This window comes from Triplophysa rosa, linkage group LG20, assembly GCF_024868665.1.
Source record: "Triplophysa rosa linkage group LG20, Trosa_1v2, whole genome shotgun sequence".
NCBI classification, from domain to species: Eukaryota; Metazoa; Chordata; class Actinopteri; order Cypriniformes; family Nemacheilidae; genus Triplophysa; species Triplophysa rosa.
This window is the reverse complement of record NC_079909.1, coordinates 16,648,303-16,668,110: the sequence shown is the minus strand read 5'-3', so window position 1 is coordinate 16,668,110 and position 19,808 is coordinate 16,648,303. Positions and strand designations below refer to the sequence as shown.

Here is a 19,808-nt window from a genome sequence, read left to right as displayed (position 1 = left end):
CGTACGTATTCATGCAGTTTCATCACACCTGCGTTTTCCTCATTTGATCTCATCTGCTGTTGCTAATGTGCATACTAATCACAATTCACGAGAGGACTATGACAATCTGGACTTGGCTCATGAAAGTTGGCCCGGTGCATTGATACTGATAAGAAATGACAGCAGCACTGTTCAAGAACTGTGAAGACTGAGGGAAGTTAAAGTAAAAACATGACAAACATTTAAAGCATCCAGCATGTTTAACTCACATCCAAACAGTACATTTTTAAAACCGCTGCAGTTGCCGGGTTGAGGTTTCTCTTACAACAAAAGCATCAAAATTAAAGACAAACTCTGCCTTTTCAAAGATTTACATTTATTTATAAAGCGCTCAAAGACACATAGAAAATATTTACATCATACACTTAAAAAAAGAGCATTTCACGAGCATTCCTTCAACTTCTCATCAGGGGTATAAAAGTTTTCAACACTTCATGGCTGGTCGGGGATAATATTAAAAAATCTAAAGAATTCAAACGCTAAGATAGTTCTAAAACAAATAAATAAATATGGCACTTAAGCTGGCACTAACATAGTGCATCACTAAAACCCCCTTTTAGGGATCATTAACATGTACAGGACAAGTTTGTCAAATTGTATGGAATGTGTCTAAACAAAGTTGGAAAAGAGTTTACAGTCTTAGTGGTAAAGAAAATGACAACAAAATTAGCCTAAATCGCAATAAAGGGGCAGAAAATGTGTAGAAAAGTAGATAAATTATCCAATTCTTCTGAAATGTGTTGAACTTTCTGCAGAAGTTCAGTACAGTATATTACACGTGGGCCCATAACTGTAATAGCATTACACATCAAGACACATACAGCATACAGACACACACAGATCCGCACACTCTCATAAATGCACACAAACACACAACACACGACGCATGACACATTCCATTTTAGTTACATGAAATTGTCCTAAATGCACATACTCAACATTGCCAAGTTCTTTCTGCTGTGTTTAAACATCAACACCATCTCTGTCTGGCTCTTTGTCTCGCTCTGCATGTGTGCTGTAAACATCCATGCTGTGGACTAAAAGGTGTCAGACTGATTTGAGATAGCTTCAGTATTGCATACACACTGTTAGGGAGAGTTCACATATCCACATCACCATCATATGCCAGAGACATTGCCTTCTGAGGACAATTGCTGGGACTGTCCTCTGTGTTTTTACTGAAACACAAAAACAAAAAAGTTAGTGAGAACGAATCAACAACACAAGCCGAGACACACGCAGCACAGGTTGTTCCAGTTTTTTTACCACTAGAGGGCAGAATATAGCTATTAAATCAGTGGTTTTACTGATTTTATCCTAAGAGACTTACAAATGAGGAAGGATTACACATTTTGTCACAGGAATCAAGCAAAAACACAGTCTACAAAGTAGGAATGCTATGTGTAGGCCTACTAGTACACATTAAATCGGTGAACAAGCTAATATAACTCATTTATCATACATATCGATCAATCGAATGCCTAACCATCTGTTTTGTGTCAGGAAAAAGAAAGCTTACCACAAGAAGAAGGACATAAAAATGAGGAGGAGAATCAGGACGAACCCAGCAGCCATCAGCCCATAAACCCACAGCTTTACACGCCCATCTGTCAATCAAAATAAGGAGACAACAGTGCCTGTTTAGAACTAAGCAAACGAAGGTCAGTTTTCTTTTTTTATTTAGAATCAAATCAAGGCCAAATCTGTGTCATTAAAGACTGCCATTATGATGTGGGAAACTGGCTTTTGACTAGTAGCCATCAATCAAACAATCTTTCTGATAGTAGAGCACATGGTTGTACCTGGTCAAAGGGGCTGCAGTGCCCAATCATTGATCTGGTTCTTGTTTCGAGCATGTTCTGGTCTAGGATGCCTCGCACTCGTCTTAACATCTGCTTTCTTTTGATCCAAACCTGGAGTTCTGGTGCAGTAGTCCAGGAAACCGTGAGAGGTCATGACCTCTGTGAAACCTTTCTCACAACCACATACTCCACTCTGAAAAACAGAAACTCTGGTTTGCATGGCTCAGATTGTGAAATGTGCTGTGTTGTACATTTGGAGACGTGAGATAAAGTGACATGTCAATGATGTCATGATATGCGATAATTAACATATTTACTCACTTACTCTGACAAACAGATGTAGGCTATATTGTATTTAGTCATTTTGAGGTCAAATAATATGACCTGCTATGTTCGTAATGAAGTTGTGCAATAATGATTAAGATGAGAGCATGTATCCATATGTTCTGTAAATGTTACCTGTGTGCAGAAAGAGAATGGTTTGCTACATGGAGGGTGACATTGTCTCACAGCAGACGGCTTGTTTTGGGAGATGCAGCCTCCTAATGTAGAGAAAGATTGAATAGTAAACAAGCTTTTTCTATTCTCTTGTCTTTTACAATGACAATAGTAACACCGCTATGTGCTGAACAATGCATCCTACACAACAATAAATTGTTGCTTTATTATAAGATCATTTTAACAATAAAGCAACTGGACTTGTGCATGTCTGTTAATGGTAAAATGTAAATGACCTGTGACGTTAACTCCATCAGAACGCTGACACCACACCAGTCTGCGGTTATGCCTCCAGTCACCAGTCATCCATTCATAAGTGAGACAGGTCCCACCTGGAGACAGACACAAATACGTGACGTGACGCATTTAGTGTTTAGTGGCCAAACAACATCTTGTCTATCAGTTCTCAGTCTTGAAGCTATTTTCTCAGGTAGACAGACAGAAAATAAGGTCTGCAAAACAACAGCTGTGCAACTGTGAAGGTAAAGAGAGAGAAAGGTTCACTCTGCTCTCCATTTTTAGATCTGGAGAATTGTACTTTACAAATACCTGTCAACAAACCCACTCAAAGCAGGTATTGTAAAGGAAAGGTATACTCATGACAAAAAGAAGCTTTCAACACAACAAGCTCAAAAAACAGTACTTGGTGTTTTTCTCTTGTATGTTTCTGAAGTTTGGCAATGCTTTTTGTGAATGTGTGCATGGTTCTCAAGCCTTGACTAATGAATTTCAATTACTCTTTTGTCTTTTCTGAACAGTATTGGATATGATTTCATATAAAAACATTTCTAGATTTCTATTTTCATCGTTAATCCTAATTACAAAATTTAGATTTATTACAGAAATCCAACTTTTCCATTGCTTTTCCAAAATGTAAGCCTTTCCTAGGTTTGGAAAACCTAACCCAGATATGTGATATCTCTGTTTCGGCTTCTTTTCATACCTTGGCATGGCTGTGTCTCATAAACCTGACTGGGACACGTATCTTGATTCTCAGCCACCTGCGTGACTACAGCTCTAGAACGAGCCTGTCGACCCCAAGTCTCAAAACTCAGGCCATCCAAACACAGCAGCTGACATGAACTCCATGTTGACCATTGGCTCAGGTGACATTCACCTGACGTACGAGATGGAAAAGAACAATCACGATATCCTTAATTATATTAAATATCTTCATCAAGAAGAGAATATTGTGTCATTTTTTTCGTATAATTGCCATATTGTCATGATATTGTGTACAAATGTGTTGCAGGTGCAAACCTGGACAAGGGATCATGCAGGGCTGCTGTAACTCAATCTCACTGATTTTACTCTGGGAATGTACCACACACCACTGGTCTTCTACAGGGACAGGCTGAGGAGGACCTGAGAGAGAACCCCAGTGCACCACACAGGACATTTCCCTCCGACTTACACCCTCACCACAGTCAGCGCCCTGGAGTGGAAGACAGACGGATAAAGACATTTTAAGCTGGATGTTTATTTCTCATCTAAATGTCCCTGAAGTGAAAAGGATGTTTTTCCATCTAAATGGCTGAATCAATACCTCCACCCTGCATGGACTCCAGTCCCCCAGCCTCCAGCTGTAGCAAGGCCTGATGGGACACGAGCGAGTCTGCGAGAGCTGAGACGGACACGGGCGACCTCCCTCTCCAGCAGACTGTAAAACAATCCGGGTGCGTGTCATCTGACCTGGAAAATTCACACACATACACAAACATTGGCATATGCAGATGCAAAAGTATACACACTGGATTAGGATCTAAGGTACGAGCACTGTTTGCATGGTTAGGTTTAATAAGAGCTCAGGGAACAGTTTACTCATGGGCCTTGAATTGAGATAAATGAGACTGATTAAAGCTTTTAATTAAAGCCCTAACAATAGCTGGAAAGAGAGACGGGGCTCCAAGAAGCATGACAGAGCTCACAAGTGTGCGTTATCTTCTCAAAGACACTAGATTAATTTTTATGGGACATATTATTAGTGATGCTTGCCAGCTTTTATTGCTCACACGCAGGGTTAGGGATTTGTACGAAACGCTTAATTCAAGATATTAAACTTAACTCGACATCATGGGGCTTGTTGTGGAGAGGTGTGCTGAGACTTTTGTAAGCGAACAGACAGATGATTTTAATCTAAAGGTCAATAAAACTGATAATGAAATCCCATATAGATATAATAAAGGAGTGACCAAGATGTTAAAGTGATTTTGACCTGAGGGAGTAAGCGACCTAGGAATTGCTGAAATATTTTTTGTCTGGGTCCTTCTCCACGGAATCGAATGGAAATATAATCATTATTAGACAATAATCATACTTTGGCTTCCACAGGTGTGCGAACATTCCGACCAGGTGGACCACTCTGTGAGCAGGCAATTTACAGGACAGCCCACCTCACAGGGGGAAGACAGCTTTCCACGTGAAGGACCCAACTAGAAAAGAGAAGGTAAAATAAGTGCATTCATGTTAGAAGTTTTGATGACTCGGCGTTATTAATGAAAGATGAAGGAGCACCTCTTTGCACATGCTCAGTTCCACCAGCTTTCCGTCAGTGCGGACACAGTTCAGGAGTCGAGTCTTAATCCCCCTGCCGCATACTGCATTTTCACCTATCTGACAGCTACTCCAGTCTTTAAAACACACACACATCTGTTTTTGTATCTTAGTAGCATCTATTTTTTTACTGCAGTGATGATATTTTCTATTCCTTATACTTAATTCTTTTAGAAAATGTCTTGCATATTTTAGGATTAATCATAATTGTGGGGACAATGCTAAAAACAGACCCACACACATGCAGATTTTTTACTCAAGTTATAATGTGGTCGTGAACCGTTTTAGCAGTAAATTGAATCTGTAAATGTGAAGTGTGTTTAAAGTCACCATGAAACGGAAGTTGCGATTGACTGCTTTTCCGTATCATGACGTGTATCCGAGTGAAACGGCTTCTGAAATTAGGAAAAATGTAGGGCGGGGCTTTATTTTGCCCTTCCCTTTTTGATTGGTTTGTTGTAAGTTGAGCCTGGAGGGGAGGGCTTAAAATGCCTGGCCATTGGACAGTCAGTTCAGTCCTACCTCTTTTTTGTTGCTTACGTCATGTGGTGAAGAGTTGTTGTTGAGAGGGGAGAGGAGCTTAATGTTTTTCATTAAAGATTACAAGTGCAAATTAATAAAAAAAAAATAATGGTGTGCATGGATTAATCATTTAAAATAATTACTGCAACACTGTGTAAAACACTTAGAATTTTCCTGTTCGATTTCATGGTGACTTTAAGTAGAAGAGTAAGCATAATTATTTTAGCATTACCTGAATATACGTATGAGTATTTGAGACAGGTCATATTGTTACAGGGTTGAGTTTGGTTTAGATCAGGACAGGTATGATTTCCTTCTGGCCATCTTAATACAGTTCTGCTCTTCCACCTTAAATCACCATCATTACATTCCTGTAGAAAAACAAATAGATGTTGCAATAAACAGGCCATCCCTCCATCCTGACATGAAATGATCCATTTATCAGCCATATTTATCTATACATCAGTTAAACTGACCACGCTACATTTGGTCCATTGGCTCCATTCCGATGTCACGCAGTGGGTGGGGCATGGCAGTCGACAGGTCTCAGCTGTGATTGGCCGCTCCTCCTGGTTGCACAGTGAGTCATCCACACTCTCATCAGGGTTCTGTCCATCCCTTTTAACACAGCTGTCAGTCAGGGAAAAATAAATGTCAAGACTAAAACTTGGTGGCAACTTTACTGAAAAAGAAAACATGACTCAGTGATGGTGAAAGCAAAAAACAACCCCAAAATATTCAACGCTCAGATGATGTTTCCCATAGTATCCCATCATCCTCTCTGACCTCACTTCAATCTGAAAGGCAGAGTTATGACCTCACTTCTCTTTTCAGAGTTATGACCCCACAAATCTTTTTTGGCGCTAATGTGACCTCTGCTCTGTTTTGAACGCTGACCTATGAGACAGTTTTGCTATGTGACACACACTGGATCTATTTTGATGACTTTAGGGATGATGATAAAGGGCTGGGTGCGATGAGCTCACCGGATTTTGCGGGTCCACAGGCCCTTTCCGAAGACAGGCTGTCCTGGTGTTGTATTAGTTGTAGTGTTGTTAGTGTTTGTTTCGTTTATGATGCACATGGACCAGGAGCCTGCATCCCAAACATACTGACTGCATTTAGAGTAACAGTGCAGTACCTCAGACACCTGAGCACATGCAACACAACCGGGTTTAGTTAGGGCATCATATGTAGATATGTGCATTCGTGCACGTAAAAAGATAACATGTCAATGCACAGACAAGCATTCACAAAAACAAAAGGGTACGCTTGGGTACTCACCTGAGCCTTTGTAGACATTCAAAGCAGCAGTGGCCAACCACAAAAGAGAGGGAGTAAAACACAGGAAAGGGAAAGGAAGGAAGAAAGAGGAAAGACAAAAGGATAGAAAAGACATGGAAAAATGTAATAAAATGTAATAAAGAAAGGAAAACAAAAGAAAGAAGAAAAGAATAAAAGAGAAAGAAAAGGAATGAAAAGAAAGTAAAGTAAAATAAAGTAATGTGAAATAAGTAAAAAAGGACAGGTAAGCAAAGAGAAACAAATGAAAAGAAAAGATGTTTTTTTCATTAGTGTCTAACTTTTCACCCTGTACTTCAGGTAGGGGAGGTTATTTCCTGCTTCATTTCTGTGACTGAAAGTGAGCTGAAGGAAACGCTTGCAGACTTCAGTTCAAACTCATGAAACTTTAATTCTTGCTACACCTGCCCTGATGGAATGTAAAATAAAGAGAGTTGAACACGAGGAAAAGCTGAAAGGATAAGAGCTTCAGTCCCAGTAGACCTCTGTTCTCTACAGTCCTGACTTACTAGTACACAACGTGATTGAGAAACAGTGTGAAAAGGCTTGAAAGTGGGCAGCCCAGGGAACAGCCAAAAGCGAGGTCAAATGAATAATGAATCAGGTTTACATACACACTCTGTCATGTCCTCTGTGACTCACATCTACTGTTTAAGTTATCTGCGAATCTTTAAATATACAGTTTTGAAATGAACACACACACGCGCTTGTGTGGTCATGTATATTTTTACAGCAAGTTTTTGTAATCAGAAACTGTCTTAAAATGTCTCAAAGCATTTTTTTTGTTTGTTTTTTAATGTAGATTTGATAATTCCTTAAAAAAGAATGACAATGCAAGTCAAGGCAGAAAACTGTGAAAATATGGTTCTCACCTGATTTTTGTAATTTAGTTGCGGGCAGGGTCGGCCTCCATTAAAAGGTTTTTCTCGTAGCCACTGAGAGCGAACTTTTACACCCCCACCACAAGAGGCGCTGCAGGTTGACCAATGAGACCACTCGCTCAGTTTACAGTCTGTAGAGCAGGGCACATGACACATTTCCTCTTCATAACCTGTAACAACATAGATACAATTTAATATAGTTACACTATTCAAAACACACAATCCAGTCTCTGAAAACCCAGATTTAAAAAAAATTTTATTTAATGTTTCACATTCAGTGAAAATATAATCTTTAATATTGGCTCAGTACCACTTAACTTAATGTTCAGAAAGGCAACTTCTGGTACTTTTTTGTGCAAAATACTAAAACACAATGTCAATAAAATCATAAATTTCAATATTTATTATATTTATCATAAATAAAAATTTGAGTACTGTATGTCGAAATCTATCAGATAACTTATAATTATAATAAACACACATAACTATTTTGGTCATTTTTATGGCTATATTACTACTTTGATGCTTCTAATCTCATAATTAGATTGTGACTTTAACCTGGATTTCACAGACTGGATCACATATTATTCATTACATTTTTGCATGTGGCAGATGCTAAGTAACTTGAGATGAAACCCAAGACCTCGGCATTGCTAGCACCAAGCTTTCCATTTTTTTTTGCGCTAATGGAACGCCGATACATTTTATGTTTTGAAATGTACTTTTAAGTTCTATTTTTTATTATGATATAGCTAATTAATTCTGATTTGAAAATAAACTGCCAAGTGTCTGCTTTCAAACGAGACCAAACCTATGCTTTTAGTGCACACGCTTCATGAACTTCATGTTATTTTATGGCTTTTTTTCCAAAATCTGGGATATAGTTAAAGGGATAGTTCACCCAAAAATGAAAATTCTGTCATCATTTACTCACCTTCAGATTGTTCCAAATCTGTATAAATTTATTTGTTCTGCTAAACACAGAGTAAGATATTTGGAAGAACGTCAGTTACCAAACAGATCTCATCCCCCATTGACTCCCATAGTATTTATTTTGGCAGTAAATGGGGGAAGAGATCTGTTTGGTTACTGACATTCTTCCAAATATCTTCCTTTTTCCAAGACTGTACATGCTAGCTTAAGACTAGCTATACATAAATACAGTAACACCGTGTCTATACCAGACGCAAACGGTGTGATGCGACATGACAAAAGACATTAGAAACGCATTAGAACCCATTGTAATTTAAAATTTTGTCCACAATAAAACCATTAGAACAAACCATGTGTCGTGTCACGTCACGCCCGGTGTAGACACGGTGTTAATGAATAAAAAAAGTGTAAATCACCAGAGCTGCTACAGTGATCTGGTTCCACTAGTCGTCCCTGGTGATCCAGACAGGCGAGGGCTCTGTAGCGCTTTCCAGGCCCACACTCGCTGTTCTTTCTTTGAACTCGCCAGTCCTGGACTGCCTTTTGGCCTTGCTGGTAAACTGCTCGAATGAAGGGATGTTCAGCCTGGTTTGTTGTCTGAGGGAGCAAACAGGGGGACCAAGGGCCGCGAGGCTGGGCGTGAAATTCAGAACAGGGGCAAGCTTCTTTCTCCTGGAGAGGAAACAACTCCTGCTGCTGACAACGCCAGCGTTTCTTACTGCGACCTGAGAATTCAGGTGAAGACGAGAGAAATGAGAGAGGAAGTTGGATAAGTGATGATGGATGGATGAAGAAAATTTTGATAAACACAGAAAGTTTGTAGGATGTGTATATAGGAGCCAAAATAAACACTGTACAAGTGCCAAATGTGAGAAAAATGGCTTGTAACCGGTAGGTAAATTTATTGAAAGCAAGTACAAATGTTACTTGTCATGCTTGTGAAGCACTTTGGGCACGTAAGTTGTGTATAAAGATGCTATATAAATGAATAAAGTAAACTAAAATATATCTACTTGGTTATATGGTTTGTAACGGGCAGCCAAAAATGAATTTTGGACCCTGGGTGAATGCACGTGGTACCTATCAAGGATCGGTTTCGGGTGCGCCAACTTCTACAGCCTTGGCACTGCGTGAATCTGCTCCAGGAAGTGAAGGTGCATTCATTTTTACATGGCACCTGACACTCCCTCACCTGTACAGGCATCACACCTGCCCACCTCAAACAGTCAGCCATATCTGCTGGAGCATCATCTGCATCGACGCACGCCACATCTACAGACGAGAAGACAGGAGGAGAGAAAAACAGATTTTTTCCTCATGTGTGCTCATGTCAAGAAATAATGAATTTTATGATGAATTGTGAATTGATTTCTAAAGCCGGTCTTTCCAAAACTGATGTAGAGAATCAGGTCCCAAACACCGTGCCAACTGCTCTGAATTGTAGATGCTGTCCAAATTTTGGTTGCTAGGGTTACTGTATGTACTTGCTGGAAAGATCCCGCTGTGTCGTGATAGGCCGGCACTTACTTTTAAATTTGCATGAAGGCTCAGCAGGAGATTTTAAAAGGGGACTGAGATGTCAGGTGTAACACCACAGGCAGACAAACAAGGCTAAAGGATGCTCACTGACATTTTACAACTGTCTATACACACGAGTTTCTTCAGGCAGCTGAGAAACAAGAAACTACACTGGTATCATTAACCAGCCCTCACAGAACTTTCCAAATCAAACATTAAATCTGTCACTCACCTCTTACCTCCAGGCCCATCCCGCATGCCTCTGTGGGCCCGCCCACAGCCTGTCTCACTGAATCAGGTACCAGAATGCACTGATGCCAGCGGTGGGTCTGCCATCTGCCAGGATACATCGGTGCGCAGAAACACATGTTAGGGTTTGGCTCATCCGGTTATGTCTTATAAACATTTCGTGATATTGATTCTGTTGTCACATCCAGTCATTGTTGATTGTTTGTGTGTGCTCTGATTATGTTTGCATTGAAAAGGAAATATTGTTTTTTTACCTGTAAACTGGGCACAGAGGGAACGGCTCACATTCTCTCTCCTCATAAAGAGTGTCTGGACATTCTTGACCTCCATTAGCAGGTCTTTGGATAATAATCCTGTGGCGTGACTGAGCTGAGGCTGTGTCATTCACTGGTGTACGAGTGAAGATCAAATAGAATTTCAGTTCGTTAAAATTATTTTTCACATTCAGTTCCTTTTAATAAAAATGATATTGGATAACAGGATTTTGTGTAAACATTATGTTTGGTGACTCAAGTGCAAGTTGATAAGTTAGAAATGCAAAGTGTCAACTTTCAGTGCAAATCTGCAATAGCAAAATGAGAACCCGCCAAAACATATCTTGAAGAGATTTATTACATTAAAGTGATAGTTCACCCAAAAATGAAAATTCTGTCATCATTTACTCACCCTCTTGTCATTTCAAACCTGTATGACTTTCTTTCTTCCGCAGAACACAAAAGAAGATATTTCGAAAAATGTTGCCAACTGGACCCTATTCACTTGCATTGGTTTTGTGTCCATACAATAGAAGTGAATGCGCTGTTCGGTTACCAGCATTCTTCAAAATATCTTCTTTTGTGTTCTGCGGAGGAAAGAAAGTCATACAGGTTGGAAATGACAAGAGGGTGAGTAAATAATGACAGAATATTCATTTTTGGGTGAACTATCACTTTAAGCTCACCTGTGTTAATACTATAGATGCTAAGGTTAACCTGCAAATAAGAAACCCATTCGATATAACACAGACTGAATTTAAAATCTGAAATAAATATACCAACATACTGGCTGTCGCCAAGTGTTTCTCTCACATTTGCATAAAGTTGAAAATTTCTCGGCTTTTTGACACTCACCACATACTTCACTTTACTGTCAATCCTCAAACCTGGAGCTCAGCTCCAAAGGAAAATGAATTAGGTGAAAAAAATGTGGATGGTAGAGATGATTGTGTGTTTACCTGGTACACAAGAAGTGGGACAGGGGCTCCATTCACTAAAAGGTGTGACGACACAGTCAATTTTGCAAGGAACAGCACAAGACCGGATCGATTCAGGACGAGATGATTCAGGACAGCTAAAGTAAAGTGAATAAAGATTTAATAACTGAGGGCTTGTTCGCATGAAAAATGTGACATAAGAGAGAATTTCCCTTAAAATTTTCAATTTTTTCCAACAAGGTCCAGTTTTGTTGGGTTACCAACATTCTTCAAAATATCTTCTTTTGTGTTCTGCATAAGAAAGTGATACAGGTTTGAAATGACACGGGGATGAGTTAATGATGAAAACAAATATTTTTTGGATGAACTCTCCCTCATTGAGATCACAAAGCAGTTTTCAAAATATCCCATTACAATCCCCTTAAAAACCTGTAAAAATTTACTTAGAACAAACAATGAATCTAATAGAAAGCATTTGGTTGTTTCTTTACCGTTTTGGTGCAATATGTCCATTTCCAGCTTTTCTGCAGGTGACTTGCCGCATTTGCACCCCAGTACCACAGGTGGCTTCATTCTCCATCTGGTCTGTGATGCTCCTCTCACCCCCATTTGTGATGGATTCTGGCACACAGGCGTCCCAAGGTGAAGTATCCCAGTAGTATACTGTGCATGAGTGTGTACCACAGGGTCTCCGCTGCTCCAGCTCAGAGGATAGAGAACAAGCTTGGCCTTCTGTAACCAAACAGAAAAATGTTTTGACCAAACTACTGTTTATCTAGTTATGCCTTTGCAAACGTAAAGTTTGTATCGGGTCAATTTCGGCACTAAAATGAATGTTGCTTAATTGTAAACCGATGTCTATTCCACAAAAACGTTTATTTTAGAAACAAATACAGCATAGCGCATAACNCCAAAAATGAAAATTCTGTCATCATTTACTCACCCTCTTGTCATTTCAAACCTGTATGACTTTCTTTCTTCCGCAGAACACAAAAGAAGATATTTCGAAAAATGTTGCCAACTGGACCCTATTCACTTGCATTGGTTTTGTGTCCATACAATAGAAGTGAATGCGCTGTTCGGTTACCAGCATTCTTCAAAATATCTTCTTTTGTGTTCTGCGGAGGAAAGAAAGTCATACAGGTTGGAAATGACAAGAGGGTGAGTAAATAATGACAGAATATTCATTTTTGGGTGAACTATCACTTTAAGCTCACCTGTGTTAATACTATAGATGCTAAGGTTAACCTGCAAATAAGAAACCCATTCGATATAACACAGACTGAATTTAAAATCTGAAATAAATATACCAACATACTGGCTGTCGCCAAGTGTTTCTCTCACATTTGCATAAAGTTGAAAATTTCTCGGCTTTTTGACACTCACCACATACTTCACTTTACTGTCAATCCTCAAACCTGGAGCTCAGCTCCAAAGGAAAATGAATTAGGTGAAAAAAATGTGGATGGTAGAGATGATTGTGTGTTTACCTGGTACACAAGAAGTGGGACAGGGGCTCCATTCACTAAAAGGTGTGACGACACAGTCAATTTTGCAAGGAACAGCACAAGACCGGATCGATTCAGGACGAGATGATTCAGGACAGCTAAAGTAAAGTGAATAAAGATTTAATAACTGAGGGCTTGTTCGCATGAAAAATGTGACATAAGAGAGAATTTCCCTTAAAATTTTCAATTTTTTCCAACAAGGTCCAGTTTTGTTGGGTTACCAACATTCTTCAAAATATCTTCTTTTGTGTTCTGCATAAGAAAGTGATACAGGTTTGAAATGACACGGGGATGAGTTAATGATGAAAACAAATATTTTTTGGATGAACTCTCCCTCATTGAGATCACAAAGCAGTTTTCAAAATATCCCATTACAATCCCCTTAAAAACCTGTAAAAATTTACTTAGAACAAACAATGAATCTAATAGAAAGCATTTGGTTGTTTCTTTACCGTTTTGGTGCAATATGTCCATTTCCAGCTTTTCTGCAGGTGACTTGCCGCATTTGCACCCCAGTACCACAGGTGGCTTCATTCTCCATCTGGTCTGTGATGCTCCTCTCACCCCCATTTGTGATGGATTCTGGCACACAGGCGTCCCAAGGTGAAGTATCCCAGTAGTATACTGTGCATGAGTGTGTACCACAGGGTCTCCGCTGCTCCAGCTCAGAGGATAGAGAACAAGCTTGGCCTTCTGTAACCAAACAGAAAAATGTTTTGACCAAACTACTGTTTATCTAGTTATGCCTTTGCAAACGTAAAGTTTGTATCGGGTCAATTTCGGCACTAAAATGAATGTTGCTTAATTGTAAACCGATGTCTATTCCACAAAAACGTTTATTTTAGAAACAAATACAGCATAGCGCATAAGGCATAGAAATATTTTATACTGTACATACACATCTATAAAAACACTTGATAAGTATATAGATTCATATTTACAGCGTATAACACACATTAAAATGATATAGATGTCTGTTGAAAGGGTCAGTGGTTCACTGGGTCATAAAGAGGTCACATCCATAATGAGTGTCAAATGTGAAACATGTATAATTGATAAGACACAGTTGCTTAATGGAGACCAGCATAAAAGAATCATGTCTAAGTATGACAGGACAAAGATTTATAAAATGTGACCCTGCCTGGACAGCAAAACCAGTCAACAATTTTTTCGAAATTGAGATCTGAAGCTGAATAAAAAAACGTTAAATCGCTCATAGTGGCTCAATGTAATTTTTTGAAGCGACGAGAATACTTTATGTGCGAAAAATAACGACTTTAATCGATATGTTCTCCTCTGTCTTGTCAGTCTGGTGTGCGTTCAAGAGAGCACTTCTTCCACGTATGCGCATTCGGTGGGGGCAAACGCCGGCATTCTGACTGAAAACACGGAAGCGCAACTCTGTGTTACAAGCAGACGCACGCTTTATATAAGCTGATCTTCGCAAAATGTCTGATGATTTCGATATTGAGGAAGACTTGCACTTTTTTGCCCAACCGTACAAATCGAATGCGCATGCATCGAAGTGCTCTCGTGAACGTGCACAGACTGAGGAAAATGTATTGTTTAAAGTCGTTATTTTGGTTAGTTTTTTCGCACATTAAATACTGTCGTCGCTTCAAAAAAATTCAATTGAGCCACTATGAGCAGATGGTGTACTTTTCTGGACCTTGACAACAACTATAACCATGATGTCTATAAGGAGGCCTGGAAATCTCTCGGATGTCACCTAAAATATCTTTATTTGTGTTCTGAAGACGCCGGGAGGTCTTAAAACATGTCGAACGTCATGTGGGTGTGTAAAAATTACACAATTTCACACCAAACATACTGTATTATAATGTTGTGAAGTGCTGATTGGATTTGATTGAATTAAAACGAGTGTGTCAGCTTCTACACATTTGCAGACCAAATGTTTAACGCGAGTGGACTTACGCTCCCTAGGAAGAGCCAGAATGGGCCGTGAGCGAGTCTGTTTTCCCTCAAAATGTTTATTAGAACAGGACTGTGAACATGGAGACCAGGAAGCCCAGTGTCCCAGCACACAGTCCCCTGGGCAGGCCATCTCACACGGCTGCTGGACTGGAGGAGGATCACCTGGACATCGCTCACTAGAGGCTGACTCCCCTGTAAAACAAAGACAATGAGAACAGATTTAGATTAAACGCATTAAGTATGAAAAGTTTATTCCATCTAACGTTCCTGTTGTCTTCTTTTCCAGTAAATGAGCCTATTTAATTAGCTTTTGATTGTACTACAAGGATTTTGGGTGTTTACGCGGAACTGCATGGATGATTTGGTACGTGGATGATTTGGTACAACTTGATATTGTCTGCGTGACTAACTTAGCGAAAGTTTTGAGTTATTTTTTTGTGTTCCAAATGCTGGCGCAGGAATGTGTGAATGTGTGTGCGTTAGCACGAAGCTAACAAGTTCACATGTGCATCTGAGGCCTGTTCTTGTGGCTTAACTACCAGATTGGTGTGTGTGAAGAGGGATGTTGATTTCAAAAGTGAGTAATGTTTACACTGACATTTAATGTGTACATAATTGTATTTTTCGTTTTTGTCTATTGGCAGTGTGATTGTAAAACATTTTGAGTTGCCACTACCGCATTGCTATTGTTATTGTTGCATAAAGATGTTTATTTTTATTTGTTCACAACTGCACACCCAAAGAGATAACTGGAATTACTGTCATCCTTATTTGCCTTTGTAATACTATTAGTTTTGAGAGGATTTTCCAAAGCTGGTCTCTTGAGTGTTTGATTCTTCTTACAGCCAAAAATATAATACATTGATACATAATAAACAATTAAGGAATAAACAAAGATCCCAATCAGTTGTTGGTCCTGTGTGACAATTTCCAGCGGCCACAATTACATTAGACAAATATGCAAAGAAGTGGCTCTGTTCTCTCCTCAAAGACCATGATTAAGCAACATTAAAGCCATTCATTTTCATGAAAAGAGAGCTAGAAAATAATCATCTGCTAATGAAATCTACAGTAAAATACCACAGTTTATTACATGACACTTGATTATAATTGGTCAACTGTGCTCAGATGTTTTTGTATCATGTTCTTTAAACTAGGCTACATTTGACCGTTGTCCCTGGCAACCAGGTCTAGTTCCATGTCTCTGTTGTCTCTTTACTTTCACACACATCAAATCAATATTTCATGTTCAGTCATTTAGTTTTGTGGTAGCAGTCAGAAAAATTGACTGTAGGCTAGTCTTGTCTTTTTTGATTGTATGGACCACTGAGACATTTCTCAAAATATCTTCTTTTGTGTTCCACAGTCATATACCGGTTTGTGGTTTCAAGCTACCATGGGAACGTGATGCATTAATAGAAAGTACAGGTCAGGTGTGTTTACACACAATTTACAATGCCTCTGAACATCGCTCATTTAATCAGATTTTTTATGACACAAAATGAACCCCTTCAGTATTATACAAGAGCAATTTCTTCTTCTAAGAGTGCTGTTCACCAACCCTCTAAGATAACGTCAACACACAACAAAAAAATGGTCTTATTTTCTCAGATCGGAAAAAACACGGATACACAGATTCAACTGGTAGAAGATGTTCTTCAGGTTGTTTGTGAGATAAAAGAAAAGATAAAAGCCGAGTAATGAAACAGACTCTCCTGTGAGAATCAGATATCGAGCTGCAGTAGTTCATTTCTTCATTACATCTCATGCAGGAAGGACAACATTTCTACAATTGATGTTCTGCCCTAAAATCAATCTCTCTGAATCATATTCCATGCACAAGAGACTGAAGATGCACAGCTCTTAATATACTATATTTTTTATGACCTCTGTAATCACCGTCCTGCCAATTGTTTTATTGTGGTTTATTTCGTTGTCTTTGTACTATGGTGGACGGAGATTTACCTAGAACATTAAAAAGTGTGTCATAGTGAAGCAGGACTGCAGAAGTGTTTATAGCGAGTGAAAATCAATAGCAGGAACTGCCTCGTAAACATGCAGTCAGATCACAAAATCTGAATCGACAGCTATAAAACCATCAAACCATTTCTGCACACTGCAATAACTCTCTCACATTAAAACATTTTTTTTTCCTAAATGTAAATTACACTTCATAAACAGTGCATTTGTCCTGTTATATTTTCCTGTAATGTTTCTGCATGCATGTGGTTTTACCAGAGTTTAACCTAATGACTGTACAGCAAGAATCTCCTGCAAAAATCTATTATATATGCTCAGATCAACCGCACTTTACATTAATGGGTTTGGCATTTCAGGTTCACTTTGTATTTATAGAACTCTCCAGATGCATGCTGGGCAGATGATGCTGTCGGGGTTAATGCATATGTCTAATATTCAACTTCATATGCCCGACGATCGCCTACACAGGACATTTTTCAAATGGCATTTAAAAACCAATCGAACTATATGCACTGTGTTTTCACATACACAATAAATCAGCCTGTTATTTTATTAAATAAATAAAAGTCTTGGGTTGTTATTATATAGAGAACAAAAGTAAATGCAGGTTGGATTAAACCTTAATAATATGAAGTGTATTGTGCAAAATAGACAAAACATTAAGCTTTTAAGGTATTTCTTGGACAAAATTATCTGGCAAAAAGGCAAACAACAGCATATCAAGGAATGAAATAAAACATACAAAAAATGCATAGACAAACAAAAAGCTTGCAGGAAATAAAGCTGGAAATTGATCGTGAATGAATATTTGTTGATCCTTTCTTGTGTATATATTTTGTCCTGGGCCTCTTTAAATTCTTCTCAAAGCTGAGCTTTAGCAACATGCATACAAAATAATTAAAAAATGAAGAGACCATTTCTAAATCAGTTTTTCTGATTTTAAAATGTTCTATTTACAGGTGTGTTTTTAGGTAAAATTATAACTTTTGTGTCATTCTGTGAACTTGAAATAAGAAAGTTGTTCTGAAAATAACTGAAAAGATGCTCTGTATTTTTTCAGATCTCAAATACTGCAAAGAAAACAAGTTCATATTCAATTTTAAGCAATACAACAGTAATATCATATATACTGTATGTATTTAGGAAGTAAAATTTTTTTTAGGTGATATCATTGATTTTTTTTACAGTATCATAGTTTTTCTGTGTTTTGTCATGCTGTCAGTCTTTCATATTGCTGTTGGACGACTTTATTTCACTAGAAATTTATTTCTAGAAATGCTGCTTGAATAAAACTTTGGAATAGTCTTTTTTTAAGCAGCTGTATATACTGTATAAATATATATACGTATTGGTTGGAATAATATTCATTTTGTATTTAAATAATCCTATTGCTCAAAGCCATTATTTCATCTGGTAACCCTCTATATGTAACCGGTCCTACTCACCCCGCTCTGCGTGGGCCTCGAACCGGCGTCGGTCCCGATGGGAGACGGGTGCTCTAACGAGGAGACTAAAGACCGCAGTTTCTAACATCTGTCGCTAGAGCATCTCTGTTGGTCGGGGAGTGAGGGTTACACACTGCACTGGCCTCCGTTACATATAGAACACTCATACCCTGTCTGATGATGGACAGCACACACAGTGACACTTGTCACAGATGAGTGACATTTGGCCAGCACTGTAACAAACCTCTGAAGATTCTTCAGGCTCCTCGTCTCTGTGCATGTGTGTGTCAGAACTACAGTGAAATATTGTGACATGTGTCAAGTCTGTCGGGGAAGATTCTGATCTCAAACCTGTCAGAAGACAGAAAGCCAGCTGATACACCGCATGCCCACTGGGAGCAGAGGAGGTGAGATGAGACGTAGATAGCAGAACATTTGTTTATGCGAGTGAAAATAACTGAGCACTGTACATCTTGATAAGGGGACAATAGCAAAAAGAAAAAATGATATGCTCATTATGAAAGTTTTAATTCCATAAGGAGGTAAGTGGTGCCGCCTTGTGCAGAAGTCACAATACTACAGTATGAGGTTATGGTTGGTTGCTAGGGTGTTTCTAGGATGTTGCTAAGGTCTTGTAGGTGGTTGAAAAGGTGCAAAAACAAAAAAAGTAAGCTGCTCACCAATCACAGAGAAGCACTCCACAGTCTGTTCCTGGGTTCCTAAACCACACGATCCATTATAAGGAACACAGGGCCCCTGTGATGTCACCCGCCACAGGAAGCAGATGGGGTCATCACAGATCATTGCTTCGGTGATATGAGGGCAACTGTGCGACTCCACCCAAGACTCATTGATTAAAGAACGAGTCCTCATTCTGAAACCTAAAAATCACAGCATGTGCATACAAAATAATGAGCAAATCTGTCAGCAATCTACATTGATTTCTTAAAGGGATAGTTCACTCAAAAATGAAAATTCTGTCATCAGTTACTTCACCTCTTGTTATTTTAAACCTGAATGACTGAAGATATTTTGTAGAATGTTGGTAACCACAGTACCCATTCACTGGACACAAAACCAATGCAAGTCAATGGGTACCATCGTTGTTCGGTTGCCAACATTCTTCAAAATATCTTCTTTTCTGTTTTACATTAGACAGAAAGTCACACATGTTTGAAATGACATGAGAGTGATTAAGTGATTAAAGTATTTTCATTTTTGGGAGAACTAAGGCTAACTTTAAGGCATCTGTACACTACAAAGGGAGCACAGAAGCTACAACTGAAGTAGTTTTTCGAGCAGGTCAAGGTTTGGCTGAAGACTCTAACTGCAGAATACTGCAGGAATGTTTTTGAGGTCATAAAAATTGCACATATTGTATTAAAGTTTTGCTGGTGCTAGGAGGGAAAAGGGCGAAATTGACTACCAGCTGCCTTTGACGTCATCTCTGC

At 38.9% G+C, this 19,808-nt stretch overlaps 1 protein-coding gene across 1 annotated transcript in view; it reads right to left on the bottom strand.

Moving 5' to 3' along the window:
• Positions 1 to 340: 340 nt before the first annotated feature.
• The window catches only part of thsd7bb (thrombospondin, type I, domain containing 7Bb), a 41,405-nt gene continuing 21,937 nt past the window's right edge, over positions 341 to 19,808 (bottom strand). Inside the window, 22 exon segments of the mRNA XM_057362630.1 lie at positions 341 to 1,217; positions 1,559 to 1,646; positions 1,842 to 2,034; positions 2,301 to 2,383; positions 2,576 to 2,671; positions 3,283 to 3,456; positions 3,600 to 3,774; positions 3,886 to 4,031; positions 4,657 to 4,771; positions 4,854 to 4,969; positions 5,647 to 5,785; positions 5,891 to 6,044; positions 6,401 to 6,564; positions 7,589 to 7,767; positions 8,947 to 9,255; positions 9,611 to 9,802; positions 10,281 to 10,384; positions 10,552 to 10,684; positions 12,980 to 13,095; positions 13,450 to 13,690; positions 14,933 to 15,124; positions 19,038 to 19,238. Coding sequence (XP_057218613.1) covers positions 1,139 to 1,217; positions 1,559 to 1,646; positions 1,842 to 2,034; positions 2,301 to 2,383; positions 2,576 to 2,671; positions 3,283 to 3,456; positions 3,600 to 3,774; positions 3,886 to 4,031; positions 4,657 to 4,771; positions 4,854 to 4,969; positions 5,647 to 5,785; positions 5,891 to 6,044; positions 6,401 to 6,564; positions 7,589 to 7,767; positions 8,947 to 9,255; positions 9,611 to 9,802; positions 10,281 to 10,384; positions 10,552 to 10,684; positions 12,980 to 13,095; positions 13,450 to 13,690; positions 14,933 to 15,124; positions 19,038 to 19,238 — 3,389 coding nt within the window. The 3' untranslated portion in view covers positions 341 to 1,138.